The 21,393-nt window shown below is 42.3% G+C and overlaps 2 protein-coding genes across 2 annotated transcripts; both read right to left on the bottom strand.

The window, feature by feature from the left end:
• Positions 1-1,272: 1,272 nt before the first annotated feature.
• On the bottom strand, positions 1,273-10,600 carry smyd5 (SMYD family member 5). The gene is made up of 13 exons (XM_028416241.1): positions 10,468-10,600; positions 9,703-9,811; positions 8,015-8,154; positions 6,881-7,002; positions 6,724-6,793; positions 5,765-5,869; positions 4,771-4,833; positions 4,189-4,259; positions 3,979-4,085; positions 3,706-3,762; positions 3,498-3,592; positions 3,069-3,139; positions 1,273-1,683 (listed from the first exon to the last, which is right to left on the bottom strand). The coding sequence occupies exons 1-13, from the start codon at positions 10,558-10,560 to the stop codon at positions 1,536-1,538; spliced, it is 1,251 nt and encodes a 416-aa protein (XP_028272042.1). The 5' UTR covers positions 10,561-10,600; the 3' UTR covers positions 1,273-1,535.
• A 412-nt stretch (positions 10,601-11,012) lies between these two features.
• sfxn5b (sideroflexin 5b) lies at positions 11,013-19,719 on the bottom strand. Its single transcript, XM_028416299.1, has 14 exons — positions 19,586-19,719; positions 16,900-16,968; positions 15,414-15,491; positions 15,259-15,285; positions 15,111-15,165; positions 15,003-15,028; positions 14,786-14,839; positions 14,207-14,263; positions 14,010-14,075; positions 13,831-13,921; positions 13,560-13,675; positions 13,262-13,347; positions 12,181-12,298; positions 11,013-11,947 (listed from the first exon to the last, which is right to left on the bottom strand). Exons 1-14 carry the CDS (start codon positions 19,640-19,642, stop codon positions 11,870-11,872), a joined length of 978 nt encoding a protein of 325 aa, XP_028272100.1. The 5' UTR covers positions 19,643-19,719; the 3' UTR covers positions 11,013-11,869.
• Positions 19,720-21,393: the final 1,674 nt, after the last annotated feature.

The raw sequence follows: 21,393 nt of genomic DNA, 5'->3' as shown, positions 1-21,393 counted from the left end.
CACTGCTTTACTCTCTTAAAGTAATCAAAAATAGGTTAAAAGCTGTAATGTAACCATGAAGATTAAGTAATGATTTTCAGCTGTAAAGCTAAATTACATTAGAGAGGAGGGCAAAAGGTTTCTTGTCCAGTTTGTTGTTTTGAAAAATTGTTTGTTTTATTTTTCTAAGATATTGAAAAAGGTGTCTCTGGAGCTCCTCAGTGTGAAAGGAAGATGGAGTAAGGATTTGGTAAGTCCTCTCTCTAGCAGATTAATTTGTGCTCAATCTGGCTGAACCCTTGTTTAGTGCATCCTGAGATGTTTGATGGAGGTTTTTCTGGGTCCTGGTCTCTATTGTTTATTCCCACTGACAGCATGGCCACCTTGACCTGCAGGTGAGGGTTTATCTTTAGAATTTTGTAGAAGTGGTAAGTTGATGCCCCTGGATAACTGCCTGTCTGTATCTGGTCATATCTGGAAGGCCGGGATGCGGTTTAGATAAGCATGCTCTTATTCGGCTCACTGGAACCTGTCAATGCCTCAGTTGAGTCTACACCCCAAAAACGACCAAGCTGCCTATCTTAAAGTCCATCTTAAACATAACTGTAACTCTAACTCTGGGTTGGCAACTCGGTTGTTTGGAGGTGTAGACCCTCAAATGAGGCACCGCAGGAAAGGTCATGGTGAGCTGAATAAGAGCAGTCTCCTCAGTCTAAACTCTAACACTACTAGATCTTGGTTGCCCATTAACATGTATTTTGTGTGTGTACATAAATATACCAGATTGACTTCTCAGTCATTGTGATGACATTATAATCAAATTGTTCACCAGATTTGCTCAGACAAGCTTTTTTCTTTAGTGTTTGTGCTGGTCATGAGTGAGCTGTGTGGCAGAACTTGGAGCGGATAAGGCTGGTGGTTCCCAAATATTTTTGTCCAAGGCTCTTTTTCTTTTGTAAATATTTCTGAATTCAATACCAAGACTGTTATTGTAATGTTTAATGTTTATGAGCAGTCTGTTTGACAGATTACATGTATTCTCTCATTGATCGTTTAACTGAAGTCAATTTATAATGTGGCAAAATTCATACAATTCTGATGTCATGTTATTTCATCCATTGAGTAACCCAGGATGTGTTGACTGGCCAACAACGCTGGTGGCTACTAGACACAACACAACTTTGAATAGTGTTCTATGTCTACTAGATGTATAATTAGGCAACTGTTCCCCAACACATTCACTGTAAGCTGTTGCTGTGTGGCCCTGGCGCCAGAAAGAAAAATGAACGCAGCTTGGTCTTTGTTTTATTTCAACCTCCCGGGGTGCTGAAGTATAGCCAAAACATATCACTGCCTTAATGCAGACACACATGCATGCACCTCATTAGCTCTCATTAGCTCTCTAAAACAAAGACTAAGTGGAACTGCTAACAGGATGTTGCTCTGCACAGTTCTGGCGAAATGCAGATCACGGCCTGGATTCTTGTGGGCTTCATGGCTGCTTAGCATGGTGAAAGGAATGGGAACAGCTGAGAACAATATGGGTGAGTCTTTCATCAGACATCTGTCATCTCATCTTCCATCTCATCCCCCTCTGTTTCACCTTCTGCCTCCCCATCTTCCTCTTCCTCCTCAGATGTCACATCCAGCTCATCCATTTGGGAGATGCACTTTGGACACGAGCAGACGAACAGATAGTTCTCCCTGGGAAGAAAATACTCCCGTCAGTCACACGTTTAGCAAGAGCTGAGGTAAATCAATGCACTTTGCTGTTAAGTTAAATGTGGTGCTATTTCACTGGCTGCTGCACACTACAGCAGGCTGTAATTAAAGCTTGTGACATACTCCACGAGAATAGATACTTTTTTCGTCTTCTCGAGGTGACAGAAACAAAAACAAAGACTTGACGAGATGTGCAGAACTCCTTATACAGCCATCCCACTACAGCGCACACACACAGTTTCTGAAGACGCTTCGCTGCTGAAAATTGGCAGAAACAGCAGTTTAGGCAGACATGTTTGAAGCGGAGGAAGATTTGTACTAAGATTTCTACTTGCTACTATTCGCAATTTTACGGTTTTGCTTGTTTGCTCAAATATCTGTTTACCTGAGGGCCATATTCAGGAAGGTGGGCGTGTACGTGCTTGTAGCGTAATAATAGATGAAACGATAGGTCTAGCAGACAGTATTGTTTAACTTGTGTGGATTGTGCACTAGAGGAAAAGTGTTCCCACTTTTCTGCATTCACCATGCCCACTCCAAAATTCTGACCAATCACAACAGTTTGTTGATGAAGGTTCTCAGTCATCCAGGTCATTATACGTAGAGAAGATTGAAGTAAGGCGTGTGGACTTGCAGAGTTTTGTTGAAGACATTTCGCTGCTCATCCAAGCAGCTTCATCATTCCAGCTTAACATAGATGGCTTCCTTGACTCCTCTTTCGAACCACCTTTCGTGTCTGTCGAAAATGTGAGCATTGTTGTCCTTTCTGTTTGAGGTGAACAGCTGAGTCTTGTCCTGAGGAGCTCTCTCTCTCTCTCTCTCTCTCTCTCTCTCTCTCTCTCTCTCTCTCTCTCTCTCTCTCTCTCTCTCTCTCTCTCTCTCTCTCTCTCTCTCAAGCTGCAAGACCTCCCAAAGCAGCGCTCCAACAACAAAGTGTTGTCATTTTCTTCTCTGGGCGCTCATAGCCAGAACAACTTCCTATATTCTTGTGGAGTATGTAACAGCCTTAATTCCTTTAGTCAGCTAATAACATACAGAAACCTCTGAGTTCACACCACCAACACCTGAAGCTGCACCTCCTTATAGCTGTGAAATTACACAGGATGAACTAAAAACTTTGTGTGTGTGGGAGTTGTGAAACAATCCCCTCCTTCTATATGTAGGAGTGTAATTTAACAATGGATGGACATCATGCTGATCAATGGAGAGAGTGAGCACAGGAGTAGCCATCAGACCCCACAGCAACTCAGCTTCAAGACTGCCTATTATTGCCTGGAAGACTTTCTATTGATCCAGATGAAATTCGTAACAGCATGACCCCCCCCCCCCTGTTCAGGAGAATTATCTAAAGAATTACAGATGTTTACCTCAGAATTTTGTGTCTGCTGTGGCGGCTTCGGTCCCGCTGACAGCAGTCCAAATAACTGATGCAGATCTCCTGATAATTAAAGAAAACACTACAGTTTAGTCCCACAAACATACACCCAGTGTTCCTGTTTTCTATCAGGAAGCTGCTCTGTCCATCCCTATGCTACAGACAAGTAAACTTTCTGTCTATGGCAGCATTCAGTGGAGAGCTGTGCAGTGAAAGTGGCACGGCTGCTGTGACATTACTGTGCCATGCAGATGCAAGGCTTCTCAATCTTTGTGACAGCTTGACAAACCCGCTCCAATCCTGAAAGTCTCAGCCTCCTAATGCTGTCTGACAGGGGACGACACAAAGCTAGAGCGGGCTGTTCTGTCCCATCTATCCTGGGCCAGAATTTATCACACCAAAGCCAGACGTGTCAGCTGACCTCTCCTGGGTTGATGTCACTGAGGGCACCGAGGTGAAGCAGGAAATTGTTGTCGGGGAATGATGCCTCTGCGTTAGGTATGCAGCTGTGGTTACCTGTAGAGGTCAAAGAAGCCATGTGGCAGAAAAGGTCATCAGACAGCCTTTTAACCAGAGTAAAAGCATCTCTGAAGTGAAGTGACAGCGCTCCTGATGACACGTTCACTTACATGAGCTCTGAAGCAGAAACAGTCCGGAGCCTTCACAGTTAAGAAAGTCTCCCGTTTCTGCAGAGAAAAAGACAGAATTTATGTGCATGCCTGACATTTGTTGAAATCTGCTCACAGGTTACATAATAATCACAGCATGTCCACTGGTCACAACTGCAGCGCACACACAATGATGAACACTCACTCAACAATGGGACCATTGCAAATCTGCTCAGCTGAGACACACAATTATTTACTCCAAAAAATACTGCAAGGCTGAGATAAAACTGTGACCTTTCTCTATGTCCTTGTACAGCTGGTCAATAAAAGAGTCCAAGTGCTCCCTCTGCTGGGCAGGAAGTTCAAGTGCATCACAAGCATGAACCCACTGACTCAGAGAGCTGACAAATGGATAAAAAAAAAACAGAGCACAAGGACAGATTAATCTATGAGCCAAACTGAGTGGGGTCTGTTGATAGTTGAAGTGAAGGAGCAGCGGTTTACCTGGTGCCGATGCCTTGTCCATTGGTCCCCACCAAAGCAAACAGAGAGCGGAATCCTTCAGGAACAAACCACTGAAATACAGACAGATTTTTATTTTTTAAGGAAACATGACAAAAATCAATAAGTCAGTGGAACCAATTTCATAAATGTAAATATTCAACAACAAAATAAGGCATTAGAAGACAATACTAAATGTAAAGACGACAATATATATCAATCAATCACAGAGCCTTAGGTGACACATGTCCTGTAATGTTTCTCTAATGACAGAAAAAGGAAAAGATTTTCAGTTTACAGTGATATGAAGAATGCTGCAGTCCTCACATCACATCCTGCCTCACTTTTATAACATGATTGACAATAAAGTTGGGTTTATTCTCATAGACCTCCTACTTTTGGCTCTGGCTGAAAAATACTTACATTGTGATTTTATCCAGTAAATAATGGGCCATTTAATAAGTTACTATTAGCACAGAGTTAGCTGCTAAGTTGAGCTGCCTTGCAATATTTCTGACAGCTCTGCAGTGTTTGGTCTAAATAAGGTGAATGACTGGAGAGTGGCAGCATTTGAGACGCACTTACCCGGCTGAGATGGTCATCATAAAGTGCTGCTGTGAAAAAGCTGTGTAACAAGGCCAGCTGTCCCTACAAACAAAACACAGTGTGAACACAGTGGTTAAAATAAATGAAACCAAATCGACACCAAAATCATGTCAGACAGGTCTCCCACAGGGATCACATTTAGGACCAGTACTCTTTACAATATACATCAACGATCTACCATCAGTATGTGACAATGTTAATATACAAATGTATGCTGATACAATAATCTATGCAAATGGACGAAAAGGTGCAGAAGTTGCTGCAAAGCTAACATCTGCTATGGAAAAGGTAAACCTCCTGCTTAGCACTGAATATTGGGAAAACAGCTCTAATGTACTTCACAATCAAAAACAAAATGGAAAATTATCCCAGTGTAACAATAAATGGAGAAAATATCCAAAATGTCACCGAATATAAAAACTTAGGACTCATATTGGACTCCTCTCTTAATTTCAGAAAGCACATAAAAAAGATATCAAAAACCTTAAAATACAATTTAGCCACCTTCAAACATATAAGAAATTAATAAACTGCCTTCCGATGTGTTATGCCATTGTATAGAAGTGTTTTTAGCCGTTTTTATGTATATACATACAGATGTTCTTAATCTCTTATGATTATAAGCAAGATGTCTGATGTTGATAAAATGTATGATGTGGTTGTTGTAGCGGGACTACAGATGGAAATTAGCTTGTGAGCTACAATCTGGTACAAGCATCTCTGTTCTTTTGAGCTTAATGTCATTGTACATTGTCCCAATAAAAATAAACTTAAACTCAAATACATCAATATTACAACTTACATAACAGAAAGCATACATCACATCACCCACGTCCCCTGTGGGAAGTGAAACCGTGTCAGTTGAGAGGGACACTGGCCTGCTTTGCTCACTGAGCTGTGATTGGAGCAGGACATTAGCTTTGAACCACGACAACGTGATATCTGCAGCAGAAATAACATGAAGGTAACTCACTCTGAACTGTTCTCCCAGGAGCTTATGGGCGATCTCCTCTTCCTCATTGGCTGTCCGGCTGCAGAAGTGAGAAAACAGCTTCTGCCAGTGTGCTTTATCTTTGGCCTGGACAACACGAATGACATTTTGTTATCACACAGAAGTTACACAAAATTCACATTTCACTGGAAGATAGGCCAGAGATATACATGTTGTATAGGAGCATTCATATAAACAGCAACCAACATCCTGAGTTAATACTCCGTGTTGCCTTTAGGGAAAAAATGTATTTTTCCCTTGTGCAGCAAATCAATGATAATCAGAATTTCTTCACAAGCTCAGACGTGTGTTGACTAGTGAGGGAAAAAAAACACCAGCACACAAGATTCTCTACAATATGTTGATGCAACATTCTGACTTGTTCCCAATTATTTTTTTACAGGTTTCCATGGCAACTTCTAAAAAGGTGCTGATTGCTCAGCAGCCATTTTTGCCACAAAATCTGCGAGGAACCAAGGTGTTTAAGCACCTTAAGTGTATCTCCAGCCTGAATTATCAGTTGAAACTGAAGCAGATTTAAAAAAAAGACTGATGATACTAGCACATGAATAACTGACATCCTTCAACAGAATTAAAGGAAATGTGATTTTGAACAATAAATAAAAACAATGAAGCCCAAAGTACTTTTTCTTTGTTAAATGTTTCTAAATTATTCGATTCGAACTGTTTCTGCTTCGACCTGTGCCCTTTTAAAAATGATTTTAACATGCAGCTTTCTTATTCAATGCATCTGTATCGGAGTTAATTTCAAGCTGTTGTAGTTTTAATGACAAAGTTTGATTTAAAAAAACCAAAAAAAACAATGCAGACTAAAAAAAATCTAATTACATGCTGCATGTTCTTTTCTTCTGTGTGCAGTATTGCATGTATAGCAGCATACCGCAGCTTCTTATCTAGAAGCTAAAAGCAATCAGACCCACCTGTTTGACCATGGCTACCATCCTGGCCATGAGCATGATGCTGGAGGTCTCTGGAGGATAATGCATGCTCCTGAGAAGGAAGAAGACAAATCATCTTCAGTGAAGAGAAGAACATCAGCATGCAGAGGGTTAAAACAGCTTTAAGAGTCTCTCTCACCTCCAGGCGTCTTTGAGTTTGTTGATGGGGTGGTCCAGATCTTCCTGAGAGGGACCCAGACACAGAGCGCGATGGTACTGATCCGCTGCAGCCTGCCTACACTCGCTGCTGCAGTACATCACCTGCAGGGGAAGCACACACACACACACAGACACACACATGACACATCATAAAATAAAGCAGTGCACTAATGCATCTTCTACACACACATTTGTGCAGGATTATTCATTATAACGTTTTAAAATTACTTTTAATCCACATTTATGACTTCCCTTTAATTAATTCTTCAAAGAGATTTACTGAAACAATTTACAAAGTTATTAAAGAATATAGATCATTTACACGTGGGGGCCACAGGATCATATCTGTGCTTTTTACAGACGATGTGGTCCTGCTGGCCTCATTGAGCTGAGGCCTCCAGCTCTAACTGGAACGGTCCTCAGTTTAGTGTGAAGCAGCAGAGATTTCTCACTGAGTCTTCACGAGTGAGGGAAGTGGGAGACTGACAGGGGGAATCAGTGTGGCGTTTGCAGTAATGACCTACTCAGGACCGCTGCAGACAGAGCTGAGCCAAAAGGCAAGGCGCTCAATTTAGTCGTTGGATCTATGTTTCTACCCTCATATATGCCCATGAGATGGGGTAGTAAAGCCAAATGAGGTGGTTTGGACATCTGGCTAGGATGCAACCCCGGACGCCTCCTGGGTGGGATGTGCAGAGCATGATGGAGGGATTATAGATCTCAGCTGGCCTGGGAATAGCCAGCAGGAGGTGGCTAGAGAGAGGAAAGTCTAGGTTTCCCTGATTAGACTGCTGCCCTACCACCTGAATAAAAATGGATAGATGGATAAATCATTTCTCCAGATTGATCTATAGGAGAAGAGTTAGGAAATGTGTGCATGTGCTGTATAGATAAGTAGTAATTTACACAGTAAGTGAGAGACTGCAAAAGGTCTCACTCTTCCTCTTTTTAATAAGAGTAAAATGGACCAGTAGTTTGGCTTATTAATCAATAGTTCTGACCTCTAAAAATCTGTAAGGCCACCACTTATTGAAGCTCCTTAGTGACCACAGCAAGCTTCAAATCAAAACATCTCCTGTCGTGTTTTTGAGGGTTTCTTACTGATGAGACCGACCTGACACTGAGGGCAGGCTTGGTGCAGCTCTGGTCGAACCCGGCAGAGCTCGGGGTGAAGAAGGCTGAGTCCGGGGTTCCCGCTGAGTCTCCTCGCATTCTCCTCGGCAGTCTCCAGAGCACGTAAGCAGTACTCGCAGGCTGTTAAAGGTAAAACAGTACAGCAGAGGTAGAACATCACTGCAGAGCTTACAGACCTGACCTATATAAAGTATAATTAAAGCTGCAAGCAGCGATGACGGGCCCTTGCACTCCTTGCGGTCCACGGGACTCGCAGCCGCAGCCCATCTATTGTCCCACGTCCTCTCTCTCCCGGTACCGACACGAGCTGTGGTCAGCAGGACAGAGGAGTGCAACAAAATATGTATATATACAAAAGAAAGGTCCTCCGGCCAGTAGGTGGCGCAGTGACTGTGGCATATCAGCATATCAATGTGTGCAGAGTCAGATGTTCAGCATGACTGTAAACTTTCATCCACGTAGGAAGAAGTATGTGGGAGATACAGCCACGTGTACCGATTTACGTGTGTGTAGGTCAAAGTGGGACCCATATCTAATCCTAGGGGGCGCTGCCGAGCCATATGGTCATATCAATCTGTGCAGAATGACAGGCTCAGCGTGCCTGATTTTCTGGATCAACACAGGATGAAGTATGTGGGAGATACAGGCAAAAGTACATCTATTTCCTGTGTGTTGGCGAAGGGTCAATTTCGTGGTGGCGCCACAGCCAGACCGTATGAAGAAGTGCTGGGTTTTTGAGAATTTTTGGTCCCTAATGCTTTAAGAGTAACCAGACCAATTTTCAGCTGTATTGGACAAATCGCCTAGGAGGAGTTCGCAGAAATGCGGGGATAAAAAAAAAATGCAAAATGGCGGACTTCCTGCGCCTTTTAGAGGATACCTCCAAGAGACTTTTTTTCTCGGCTACAGGGGATACATATGTGTACCAATTTTTGTGTGTAGGTATAACTGCAACCCACAAGTCAATGTAGGGGGCGCTGGCGAGCCATGTGGCCACGGCCACATGTGCATATGGTCATATCAATCTGTTCAGAATGACAGGCTCAGCATGCCTGATTTTTTTCATCCACATAGGATGAAGCATGTAGGAGATACAGCCACAAATAGATCCATTTCCTGTGTGTTGGCGAAGGGTCAACTTCGTGGTGGCGCCACAGCCAGACCGTGTGACGAAGTGCTGCATTTTTGATAACTTTTGGTCCCTGACCCCTTTAAGGGCAAGCGCACCAATTTTCAGGCCAATGGAGCAAGTCCCCTAGGGGGAGGTCGCAAAAGTGCGGGGAGTGCAAATTGGAACATGGCGTGGTTTTTTCAAAATGGCGGACTTCCTGTACGTCGTGGATTTTTTGTCCAAGAGGCTTTTTTTTTTGTCACGAGGCGATACACATCTGTGTACCAAGTATCAAGTCTGTAGGAGTTGCGGTGAATATTTTCACACTTTAGGGGGCGCTGCAGAGCCATGCGGCCACGCCCGCCAATGGCGACAGTGTCAAGTAAAGATTTTAGTTGGGGGACAATTTTGGGTAAAGTTTGGTGAGTTTTTGAGCACGTTCAGGGGGTCAAAATCGCGTCCAAACGCGGGAGAATCACAATAATAATAATAATAATTTCTTGCATTTCAATAGGGCTCTCGCACGCTTCGTGCTCGGGCCCCAATAAAGGTCTCACCTTTATATTTATACAAAGCGTTCCACAGGAACTGGGCAGAAACAAGAGGCCGCTCAATGAAAATGGAGTCTCCTTTCTTGATGCTCCTTTTGGCGAAGAGACCCTTACCCTGAAACATGAATAACAAATAGCATTTAAACCTGCACACAGCAGCAGAGGAGACACAACCACAAGGAGACATGCTTCAAAGAAAAATACAGTGTTACACAAAACAACATCAACCGCCCCTAAAAAGACCACAAAGCAACACAACTGCAAAAAAAAAACAACACAACAAATACAAGATGCAAATCAGCTACAGACAAACTGATCCGGACACACAGCTGCAGCCTGTCTGTGCCCGAGGAGCCAACATGTCAGAATCCATGCTCACGTTTTATGATAAATTTACAAACATGAGATTTTTACGTGTTTTATGTGTGTGTAAAAATGTAAAAACATGATGTAGTCAATGTTACGTCTAGTTCACCACAAACACAGGATTCTGTCTGAATAAATAAAGGTTCATTCTGTTATAAAACCTTTCAGCGCTGCAGGAGTCAAAATATAAAAACACGCTGCAGCTCTTAAATCAGAGAAAAACGATCAGACAAGAGCGTTTGATGTCATGAAAAGACGCTCAGAGGAGTTATTTCATTAGAAAGATCTCTGTATGTGTGTGTGAGCCACACTGACAGCCTCCACGCGTGTAACCACACACGCCGCTGCTTTAAAAACACTTTCTGGTTTGTTCCATTCAGTCCGACAAACTACCACCAGTCTCACCTTGATGTTGTCAATAAATCTCACTTCTACGCTGCTGGAAACTTTGCCGGGATCCACGCAGAAGGAAAACATGTCATCCACGGGAGCAGCCATGTTTGTTACCACCTTTCACCTTTCAACCCCGACCCTGACGTCTTATCTGCGAGAAAGGCTGCGGCGCCCTCTGGTGGTTACCCGGTGAAATTACAGTTAAAATGATTCTGACCTCAAAGAACAAAATAAAACATATTACAGCCTTATTTGAATATACATATTATTAGAATAATATATAAAACATTTTATGAGTATAAATTTAAAATTAAAATAATAAACAGTGATGAGACTAAAAAATAAAAACATGTACACATATAGAGTGAAAGAGTATTTATTATATATTGTAAAATAATATAGAGGTTTCACATTGTTTGTCTAGCAAACTTTTAATAAATTCATAGTAGCATTATATAAAGGTTTAAACAGTCATACAATATACCTGTTATAGTTTAAAATATTGTACAAAAGGAGTAATTTATTAAGAATACTGCAGGAGTTTAACAACAGTCTGTAATGGAGTTAAATGTCTTTCATACAAGGTAGGATGAGTCAGTGTTGGTTAAAATGTCAGTGTGGTCAGGTACAGTATACAGCCAGCAGAGGGCTTCACATATACTGTTTCATTGTCATTTTGTCTGTTGTCCATAAGGTCTCCATCACTGTTTCAGACATAAAGCACCAATATGGCTCACATGAGGACTGGAGATTACAGGCTAACCTGTAGACAGGCTCCTGTTCACCAGAACAAACCCGACCTGCTAACCCAGAGTGTTCTTTATACTGAGTCGACTAAAGAGAAACCATATAACGCTTGATTTAATTAGCTGAAAATCTTTAAAAAAAACAATAATAAAACAGATCACTTATTAGCAGGGACCTGGTGACACTAGTGGTGTATTTGGCAGCTAAGAAGAGACCAGAACAGGAGAGTAAATATAATCAGCCAAGAGTATAAAATACTGGCAACATGCCACATTAAAACATATATAACTGTTGTGTTATTAGCTTGTTAATATCACCACCGTTGACAAAAATAGGATTTATTGCCTGTTAAATCTGGATTTATAAACCAGTCACCTGTGTAGTGTGTTTGTGAGAACACTGTAGCGTAATAACCTAATAATACTGAAAACCCTATTTAACAGAAATCATTTCTATATACAGATTTCTCAAAAACACAATGAAAGGTACGGCGTTTCCTCCATGAGCTGCTCATGGGGCTAAACGGGTCCTACTGTGACAGCAATAATGCAGCAGAAAGTTCCCGACCCTGTCGACCGGAGGAACCCCCACCGCGGCTTCTTTTTGACAGCCTCATTTCTATCCTCGCTCCTCACCCTCTCTCCTCTCTCTCACACCACACCATCCATCATAAACCTTTGTTGTAGGTCACCACCTTGCAATCTGTTGCCATGGCGATCTCCGGCTCAAGGCGAGATACCTCAATCTGCCGAAAAGAAAAAACAAACACAAACTGAAGATAAAATTTTAGCTCTACATCTCGGTCTTTAGCCCTAAAAGTCCTTTTTAATTAGACGTGGGAGGAGACATCTGTGTGAGCTGTAGGCCGAGGCTCTGTGTGTGTTAAGTGGTGTATATGTAATCTGAATTTATTCACAGCTGCACACAAAGCCATCTGGCCTTGAATCGGCAGCCGCTCGCTGACAGTATACACTGTACCTGAGACATCTGGGGGAACAGGCTGATGGCCACGGGCAGGGAGAGGCTGAAGGTAACCAGGCACACCACACTGTGGATAGGCAGCAACAATCTGCGGTTGCTCTGCAGGAATCGCAGCCTACAAGAGGGAAGACAGAGATAACAGGAAAGAAGCTGCTGTATGGATCGATCCCTGATGACTACCGCCAAGTTATTTTTGGATCCGGAGAAAAAAACATCATGTGCAAAATTGGGGGGGAGCGGTTTCACACAGTTGGTGGGTGGGAGGTTGATCTGTGTGTGTGAGTTTAGTGAGTCAGACGACAGATATCCTTCTGTGTTACAAGCTTTTGTTCTTTGGCTTCTATTCCTTCTCTCTGGATGCAATGACCTACTATTGCACAAATATGTAGTAAGCACTTTGGGGCACAACATATGTTGGCTCAGCACACACACACACACAAACACAGGAGAGTATTTTTAAACCAGACTCCATGGGACAAAAGACACAGAGTAACTAAAGTTGAAGATACTGTGAAACAAATAGAATCTGTTTCAGGCAGATTACTCTAACATTTATGACAATAAGGCTACTAACCCAGCAGGCTAACCCCGCCTGATAATTACCTCACCTACCACCTGAAAGGTTATTTGCGAATTACTATTGCCACAATTATACAGGATAATATCACAGGTGATAAAGATCATAAAGTACTTTAATTTGGGGGGGGGGGCAAGTAGCTACATTTCTGCAGCTAGCTTTAACCTAGCACTGTGTTTTTAGGCATGTGTTTAAATAAAAAAAATTTGGAAGTGGATTTTTTGCTGTTATGCTATACAGCCTATTTATTTCAGCATGTAATTATCAATAGATTGATATTGATGGACGATAAGGGATAATTTGCATTTTACTGTTTGCCTTACCTTTTTTGATATTAGTGCTTCGAAGTGATGTTTCTTATTTTCTTGTCATGATTAAATATTTTTGAGTTTAGTACCACAGTGTGTGATCTTGAAATTGGCAATGTTTTCCTCTTACGAACCACAATCACTCAGCTGTTATCTACTTATTAAAAAAACAGTGATGTATCTGTGCACAAACCTCTCGAGGTAGGACATGATGATGGGGGGCAGGACAAAGATTGGCATCGGCAGGACCACACGTGTGAAGGCGGTCTCCGTGATGGCCTGGGGATAACCATGAGAACATTGTGCACACGCTTCATTTCAAATATTGCAACGAGTTGGATTTAATTTTCATGAAATCGGAGCATGCTGAGTGACAGGAGCAGGAAATGACACATTTTCCTATTATCTGCCACCATCATATTACAAATTTACAGCAAGGCGGTGTAAACACATTCAGTGCAAAACAACAACAACAAGAAAACTCCACTCACGTGTCTAGCAGCGATTATGGAGGATCCCACCACGTTACCCTGGTCGTCCAGCACGTCAATACCTTCAGACAGCTCGTTGTGTCTCATCAGGCCCACGTTACAGATGTTTGCACTTGCTGAGGAGGGAGGAGGAGAAATTCACCTTAAACACCCAGAGAGAGGCTGACAGACAGGAACTGTCAGCACAAACCAGAAGAAGGAAACCTCAAACCAGAACTATGATCTCAAAGAGTTCAAACCACCAGCAGAGGGCCACACAGGGACCACCCACCTACTGCTGGGAAGGGGACAAGTCTCTGTATTATCATTCTGGTGGCAGGGTTCAGCTTGTTGGCCTTTTGAATCAGCATGTTCAGTCCGACCTTTAAATAAAAGTTTGAAGTTACTGTAGATAACACACCAGCATTAGAGCTGTACTAGTGAAGTATCCGTAAGGGTTGACACACTCACAGCGATGGAGACCGCACTGGACACAGCTCCTACATAACCCTGGAGAAACTTGGACATTGGTGTGGGCTGAAGAGGCAAGTACATATTGTTACATAGCTTTATAAAGTTTGTTTGTACAATTTCTAAGGTGAAGTTTGATTTACTTACACAAGGTTAAAAGTAAAATATGGTTTTATGGGGTCAACACAGGTTCCTACCTTTGTGGCGTTGCGGTTTGCATAGTTCACACAGGCGTTGTGACTCTGATTCAGCCACTGAAGGGAAGAGAAAAAGAAAAGAACGACCAATAAGTGTTATAAGGACAAGCAAAGGAAAGAAAGGAGCGGAGATAGAGAGGAGGCGCGACACGGCACCGGTGCTTGGAGTTACTTTTATCATGTATATCATCATTATTTTAGTTTTGTCCATTCGTGATGGTGGCAGTAATGAAGAAGAAGAAGAGGATAGAGAAGAAGAAGAAGAAGAAGAAGAAGAGAAGGAAGGACAGGAGGAAGATGAAGAAGAAGAAGACTACTTTCTAGCTGGATATTAGATATTATAAATGAAAAGAGAGCAAAACTCTATCTGTATATCAAGATGCCGTCATCACAGCCAACCTGTCACCTTTCCCAGGTGAGAGCAGCTCTGTGTTCTGTGGAAGGCCTCTTTGTTTTCCTTCATTTTTACAGTGTGAGTCTTCATAGCAGGTGCCAAAGCTTTTACATGTACACAGCTGCCAAGTGCTCAAAATGGACAGTAAATGCAATGGTTAACAAAATGCATGACATTTACAGTACCTGCCATATAATGGTAGACAGCACAGTCTGATTTGGGAGAAGGAGGCCAATGACCTAGATGAAACCAGGGAACAAGAGCTTATTTTGGAATAAAATAAGTTCAGTCTCATTTCATCTGTTCCCAGACATGAACGTGTTGTTATGAAAATCTGCACAGCCGAGTAAAGTTCTGTGAAAGGCATGAGTCATTGTTCATGGTTCTCTTAATGGGACTTACAATTGGTGTTCCGAATGGTACATAACCTGCACAGTGAAAACAAAAAAGTGATGACAAAATGGAGCAACTCCAACAAGTTCAGCAAAGATCTTCATTCTGAGGTCGTACCTGACATTCGAAATGGCATGAAGATCTTCTCTCCTGTGTCGGGATGAATGATGGCCTGCGTGCAGACAGCATGAAAGCTTCCACATGCTGCCAGGAGCCCAAACACTTGAATGTATGGAAGCAAATTTATGACTGATGGATCACTTACCTGTTTGATCTTCTGAGCCTCCCACAGCTGAACAGGTGAGCGGTGAATAACACCAAGAGAACTATTAGTTTATACATTCACTTGATCTTTCTATTGTCCGTGTTTGTGCCTAATCATCATCATCATCATCATTATCTTCAGCGGCAAAGGCTCACCTGCTTGTCAGACACTCCTGGTGGAAGTGCGCCATGTTTGTAGTCATCAAGGAGTTTGATGCATTCTTTTAACCGCGTCTACAAAAACAGGGGGAATGTGTTGTCATTGGTTACACACATCACAGGTTTGTTTTTGAGTGATGTAATGAGCTAGCTTGACTTATTTCTGTTTGTCAGGTTTATAATCGAAGAATAATTGGCTTTTTATTCTTTTTTTTTCCCATGGTTTTTTTATTGAAATTTTTGAGAAGTACAAAACAGAACCCTTTCACAATTATCACACAGTCAAACATAGGATTTCTGTGATTAGTAAGTGATTCTTACATTCTCACACCTTACCCATCCCATCCCATCCCACCCGGCCCAAGCTGTGTTAACTAATTTTTATTTATTTTTTACAAAATAAAACAACACAAAAAAATAAATAAATAAATGAATAGTACTTAAAAAAAAAGAAAAAAAAAAGGGGGGGGGGTGTCCCTCTCAAATCCCATACACAATCAGTGTGAGGAGGAATGTGTAATATTTTAGGTTAGTTTAATGGTGGTTGTAAGATTAGTGAGTCAACATGCAAAAGAAAGGGCTGCCAAAGTGCATCAAATTTGGACACTGCACCCCGCTTGAGGTGTCTTATCCTTTCAAGCTTCGAGAACATTAGAACATCCCTAATCCAGAGAGTATAAGAAGGTGGGTGCTGAGATTTCCAGTGTTTTAAGATTAAACGCCGGGCAATAAGAAAAAGAAATGCAGCAAAGTCTGACTTAGAGTTAGAAAGTTTAATAGTGTTAGGTAGGACCACAAATAAGGCGGCAACAGGGCATGGGTCTAGGTCTATCTGTAGCATGTCTGAAATTCCAGTAAGGTATGTAAAGAGGGACATGTCCAGAACATATGTAAGAGTGTACCACGGTAACGGCGACACCTGTCACAAAGTGGGTCAGTGTTGGGGTACACACGGGATAGCTTAGATTTTGGGCTTTTTATTCTAATAATGGATTGTCTGCTTGGACCTGTGTAATTTCCTCTGCACTGTTGTAAATTTAAACCAGAAAACAGGCCTGGTCCTCTGTGACTCTCTCTTTAACACTGTGATCCTTCATCAGAATTTCTTTTGTGTTTGCACCCTCAGAAACTTTTCTCTGAGGCTCCGTCTTTCTCTTGGTGTTACTGCAGCCTGTGTCGTTTCCGTGGATACGGTGGCTCCACTTTTCAGTGTGCCAGTGTGAGAATGTCAGCACTGATGGGCTACTAAGAATTATGTAAACATGTATGACAGGAGCCTGAACATAATGAAGTGAAACATGTTTGTGACTTTACACTGTGATCCAGGTGAGCTTTGGTTGATTTCAAAGTACTGATGTTTGATAACTACACAGGTTTTGTCTAGACTTTGCACCAATATACACACACACAACATGTCTATAGACATGAAGCATAACTGCAGGTTAATGTGTGTTTATGTGTGTGTTTGTGTGTGAAGTGTTACCTCTGACACGAACAGGGTGCTGGGATCAATGATGTCGACAAAGTGCCTCAGTCGCCCAAGGAACGAGCCCTAGAGAGAGAAGCGACAACATGACATGGAGTTTGAGGTCATGTTTGTGTTCATACAATCGGTTCATTTAAAAGAACAGAAAATGGATCGGGAGGGCAGCAGCTAACACATACTGTGTTCATAAATGCACACACTGCCTAATAAAGAAACTCATCACCAACATCTGAACCTGATGATATCACATGTTGTTAGTACTCGTTGTCATTAATAGACTAAATAGACTATTAATAGATGCTTATTTTTGTCTAAAACAACCTGAACTTCTCATCATCTAATCAAAACACACACAAAAACATCAACAATATGTTAACAAACCATTCTCTATCTATGAGCTATGCTAAGCTAACTTCAGATTTCCATGCAGAACAATGACTGGCTTGTTCTATTCACTAATGGAGATGTTGTTTCTTCTTCTATTGCCAATTAAAAGTGTAAAAAATTGGGCAAAGTATTTACATCTCACAGCACAGCAGAAATATTAAGTGTGTCTTTCAGGATTTGGGAAAGGACTCAGCAGTCTGAGTAAGTTCTCATCTACCACACACACTGCTGGTCAAGTGCCCTGTTTTACGCTCCCTTCACTGTCTCCATCCGCATGCCAATTGCCTGGTATGTGTGCCAAGAGTCTGAAAAGGCCCAACAGCACTTTATGCCAAGAGTCTCTTTGGCAAAGCAGATAGGCAAAAACATGGCAGCTTCCATCAGATTCCCTCAGAGACATTTATCAGCGATGAAGGGAAACGCAGCAGAAAGACGGCAGAACCATCAGGTCTGTGTTTTTATTTATGTCTTCACAGCACCAGGTCCTAATCGGAATCAGTCTTCACTAGTCTTCACCTTCAGTCCTCACTAAGGCTGCAGATGAAACTGTCTTTCTGCACCTCTGCTCCTTCCTCACATGTCTCCTCCTCTGACAGGCCATATGTGCTGCAGTGCCATTTTGTAAGAGAGAGAGAGAGAGAAGGATCCATGTGAGGAGCTGCTTTTAATTATGCATGAGTTTCAGCTCCCAGGAGAGTACACAACAAGGCAACAGCAGAGACGGAGCACAGCAGAAAACACACAAACCGAGCCGGATTTATGCTGATTCCAGGACTGGCCTAATTTTACCAGCCCTGATGCAAGGAGCAGGAGGTGTTGGAGCACCTTTAACAGCCCAACACCAGCCGCAGGAGGCTGCAAATGAGTGAAAAGGCTTCCTGCTACAGTACTAATGACGGAGGCAGACAGCCGAGGATGAAGTATGTCTGCTTTCACACTTTGTGATGGTAATCAATAAAAAAATAATTCACATAAGACAAAGTGCACTATTATTTAGACTGTGAGTAATACACCATCTTGCGTTCACAAATGAATTATGACACAACAGGACCCCGGGCACAGCTCATCCATGCATCCAGATTGAGACATTAATCTGTGCCTCTTCGTCTTTTTTAGAGTTTGTTTAGGATCTTTTCATCTCTCGCTATTTTGTGTCTTATTTTGGGACGTTTGCAGTCATTGAGATCAGTTTAGTGAATGATTATGTAAACTTTGATCATTTGTTTGGTGTCAGCACTGGTTCTTTGTGTCTCTGTACTTGTTTTGTCTCAGTTTTCTATTTATTGTGCAGCAACTGTGTATTCATCACTATTTTTTGTCATGTTGTGCATCCCTTGTTGTTTTGCATACTGTCATTGTAACTACTTTGTGTCTCACTGTGGTCTTTGTGCATCCCTTTGTGCTTGTCCTGCATGTTACTGAATGGACATTAGGAAATTTAAATGTCTTCATGCAGCACAATCTGAGAAACACTTTAGATGAAAGTTGATGTCTTTTGAATAAATGTATTGTCAATTTTTTATGTTGCTTGAAAAAAAAAACCCACAAAGTTTGGTGACAGAATCTGGACTTCACACTCAGGTGAATCATTTCTGTATGGCTGCTGTATGTAAACATACATTTAAATGTAGCCAGCGTGTCGACGGTGAAGTGAAAGTGCCATCCGAGCTATCGTGAAGGACACATTATCTTTCAGGGCTGACCAATGCAAATTCATTTGTGGGCGTAAAATTGAGTAATGGTCTCCAGATAAGGAAGGACGGCCCATTAATCAGAAGCAAGCCCACAGTCAGCGCCGGAGGTGTGATCCAGACTGTGTGTTTGCACAGAATCTGCCGCGAATTTGGTGCAAATGTTGCGATTCTACAGGATAAACCGAGAGCAACACACACGCATGATGTAAAACTGACATAAAAATCACGCAAGCTCTCATCAGAGTCTCAGCTGCAGATCTGATCTGATGTTTGCAGCGAGCAGCGGGTGTGAAATCTGACCATCAGCGATAAAACACACACAGACCTCCACCAGGAAAACTGCAGTGAAGTCCGAACTCATCTAACCGCAGACAGAAGTTCATTATCGGCTGAAAGTTGTGGCGATGCCCTAACAGACAACAAAGAATCGGATCGCAAATCAAAGGCAACTTTGGCTCCAAGGTGCCAGCATCCGGAGCGCAGCGGCGGCGGCGGCAGGGCGGAGGAGGAGGTGGTGGAGGAGGATGGGGCTGTTTTTCAACCAAAAGCCTGAAACACAAACATCTTCAGCGGGCGCCTGACGGAGAACAGAGAGCACTTACCTGGTCGTATCTGGGTCTCCCGAGCTGGAAGGCAGGACACGCTGCAGACTCCGCCATGACACCCAACTATTTATTTATTAATGAACTGAATCATGAACGGATTTCCAAGTATAGCGAACTCCATTCAGTCCGTGTGTAACTACTGAAGCAATGCGCCGCTACGTCTGCCGGGAGGTGTAGTCCTCTGGTTTGCTTTAACGCTGGCAAAGTTGAACCGCATGACTACACATCCCAAATAATCGATAAAGTGGAAGCTATTGCATAACTGTTCGGATTGATCTTGGGAGAGATAACAGTGAGATGCGCCCATAGGTGTCAGACTGTGCCAATAAATCATCCTCCTCTGAGGAGGTGTGGCCTGCAGACACACACAACACCACACACAAGCTAAAGTTCACTGCACAACAACAATAACTGTGTGGTATAAAGCTATTTACACGTTTCTCTGCAGAAAAACAAACTCATTAACCATCCTGAGCATCCAGCCATCAAAATAACTACAATACTGTTTATGCCTTTGTGTAGACTGTGAGTATAATTTGTGGTTTTTACTTAGAAACAAAGATCTAAATACCAAACATGGTGTCTTCTGGTTAGATTTTGTTTGCATTCATCAGGTCAGCTCTGAGGAACCCTGTCTCCCCTCACAGAGCTGCAGCTTCCAGCACGACCAGACTTGTTGTGATTTTATATGTTTTTCCTCTGGGATAATTGTAGGCAACACCCATGGTGGTGATATACAGGCCCACTGAGCAGAAACTCTATGGTACTTTGCTGTCGTTACAACAAACTGCAGCTGTCTTATCATGTTTTATATTCAGGAGAATCATGTCTGCATCATTCACATTTTGAGGTCCCACTGTGGACCTGGAGGGGTTTTTCTTGATGTTTTACTTGTTGATGAAGATTCTCAGTCATCCAGGTCATCATACGTAGAGAAGATCGAAGCAAGGCCTCTGGACTTGTAGAGTTTTCTTGAAGAAGTTTCGCTGCTCATCCAAGCAGTTTGGTGGGGAAACATGGTTTATATGTGGTTGCAGACCTCAGTGGGTGGGTCTGGGTCTGGGACCACATATAAACCATGTTTCCCCACCAAACAGTTAGAACTGATGAAGCTGCTTGGATGAGCAGCGAAACGTCTTCAAGTAAACTCTACAAGTCCAGAGGCCTTGCTTCGATCTTTTGCTTCTTTGCAGACAAACACCAGCCTGTGCAGATATATTTTGCTTTTCACCAGAATTGTGACGTGAAAAACAGATTTCTCTATACACCATCTGTGCAGTTATAGCTCAATTTAAACTGAATTTGAAAACAAAGGGTGCAAAGCAGACATGCTGAACCACCAGGTTTTCCACCACAGTCTGTACAGGAGTGCCTTCTAGTGGAGAGACAACAACATCACAGCTTTACTTACCAAACATGCACACATATCTCCAGAGTGTCGCTGCAGCCTGTTCAGGGAGAGAACATAAAGACTTTGGTTCATGTGCACTTTATTTTATTACAGTACTGTGGTCATGTAAAGCATAGCAAGTGTAGCTACAGTGGTGCTAGAGTGGCATTAAAGAACATGTTATCATGACAAAAGTGTTTGATAGAAATAACTTATATTACTCTTATTTATTACTTTCTATAGTAAAATGGAAACAAATGACAACAAAAACTTAAAAATATATTAAAACATTCTGGTTGTTTTAGGCTGTGATTAAAGGGAAACACAAACAAAGCGTCTTCATCCCCTTCAGACACTGAGATGAATGTTTGCTCTTTTGCTCACATTACAGCAAAGTTAATGCAGAAACATCATC

The sequence above is a fragment of the Parambassis ranga genome, chromosome 10 (genome assembly GCF_900634625.1).
Source record: "Parambassis ranga chromosome 10, fParRan2.1, whole genome shotgun sequence".
NCBI classification, from domain to species: domain Eukaryota; kingdom Metazoa; phylum Chordata; class Actinopteri; family Ambassidae; genus Parambassis; species Parambassis ranga.
The sequence above is the reverse complement of the archived record's forward strand: the minus strand, read 5'-3'. Positions and strand labels throughout refer to the sequence as shown.

Bases quoted from the DNA above. Each gene is read 5' to 3' on its own strand.
- smyd5 (XM_028416241.1), bottom strand. From the start codon at position 10,560: ATGGCTGCTCCCGTGGATGACATGTTTTCCTTCTGCGTGGATCCCGGC. The intron at 4,834-5,764 runs GTGAGTTACCTT...TTTTGTTTGTAG, and splicing joins TCCTGGGAGAACAGTTCAGA to GGACAGCTGGCCTTGTTACA. The intron at 3,763-3,978 runs GTCACAGTTTTA...TTTTCTCTGCAG, and splicing joins GTACAAGGACATAGAGAAAG to AAACGGGAGACTTTCTTAAC.
- sfxn5b (XM_028416299.1), bottom strand. From the start codon at position 19,642: ATGGCGGAGTCTGCAGCGTGTCCTGCCTTCCAGCTCGGGAGACCCAGA. The intron at 15,286-15,413 runs GTGAGCCTTTGC...TCACCTGTTCAG, and splicing joins CAGGAGTGTCTGACAAGCAG to CTGTGGGAGGCTCAGAAGAT. The intron at 11,948-12,180 runs GTACAGTGTATA...TCTTTTCGGCAG, and splicing joins TGTTCCCCCAGATGTCTCAG to ATTGAGGTATCTCGCCTTGA.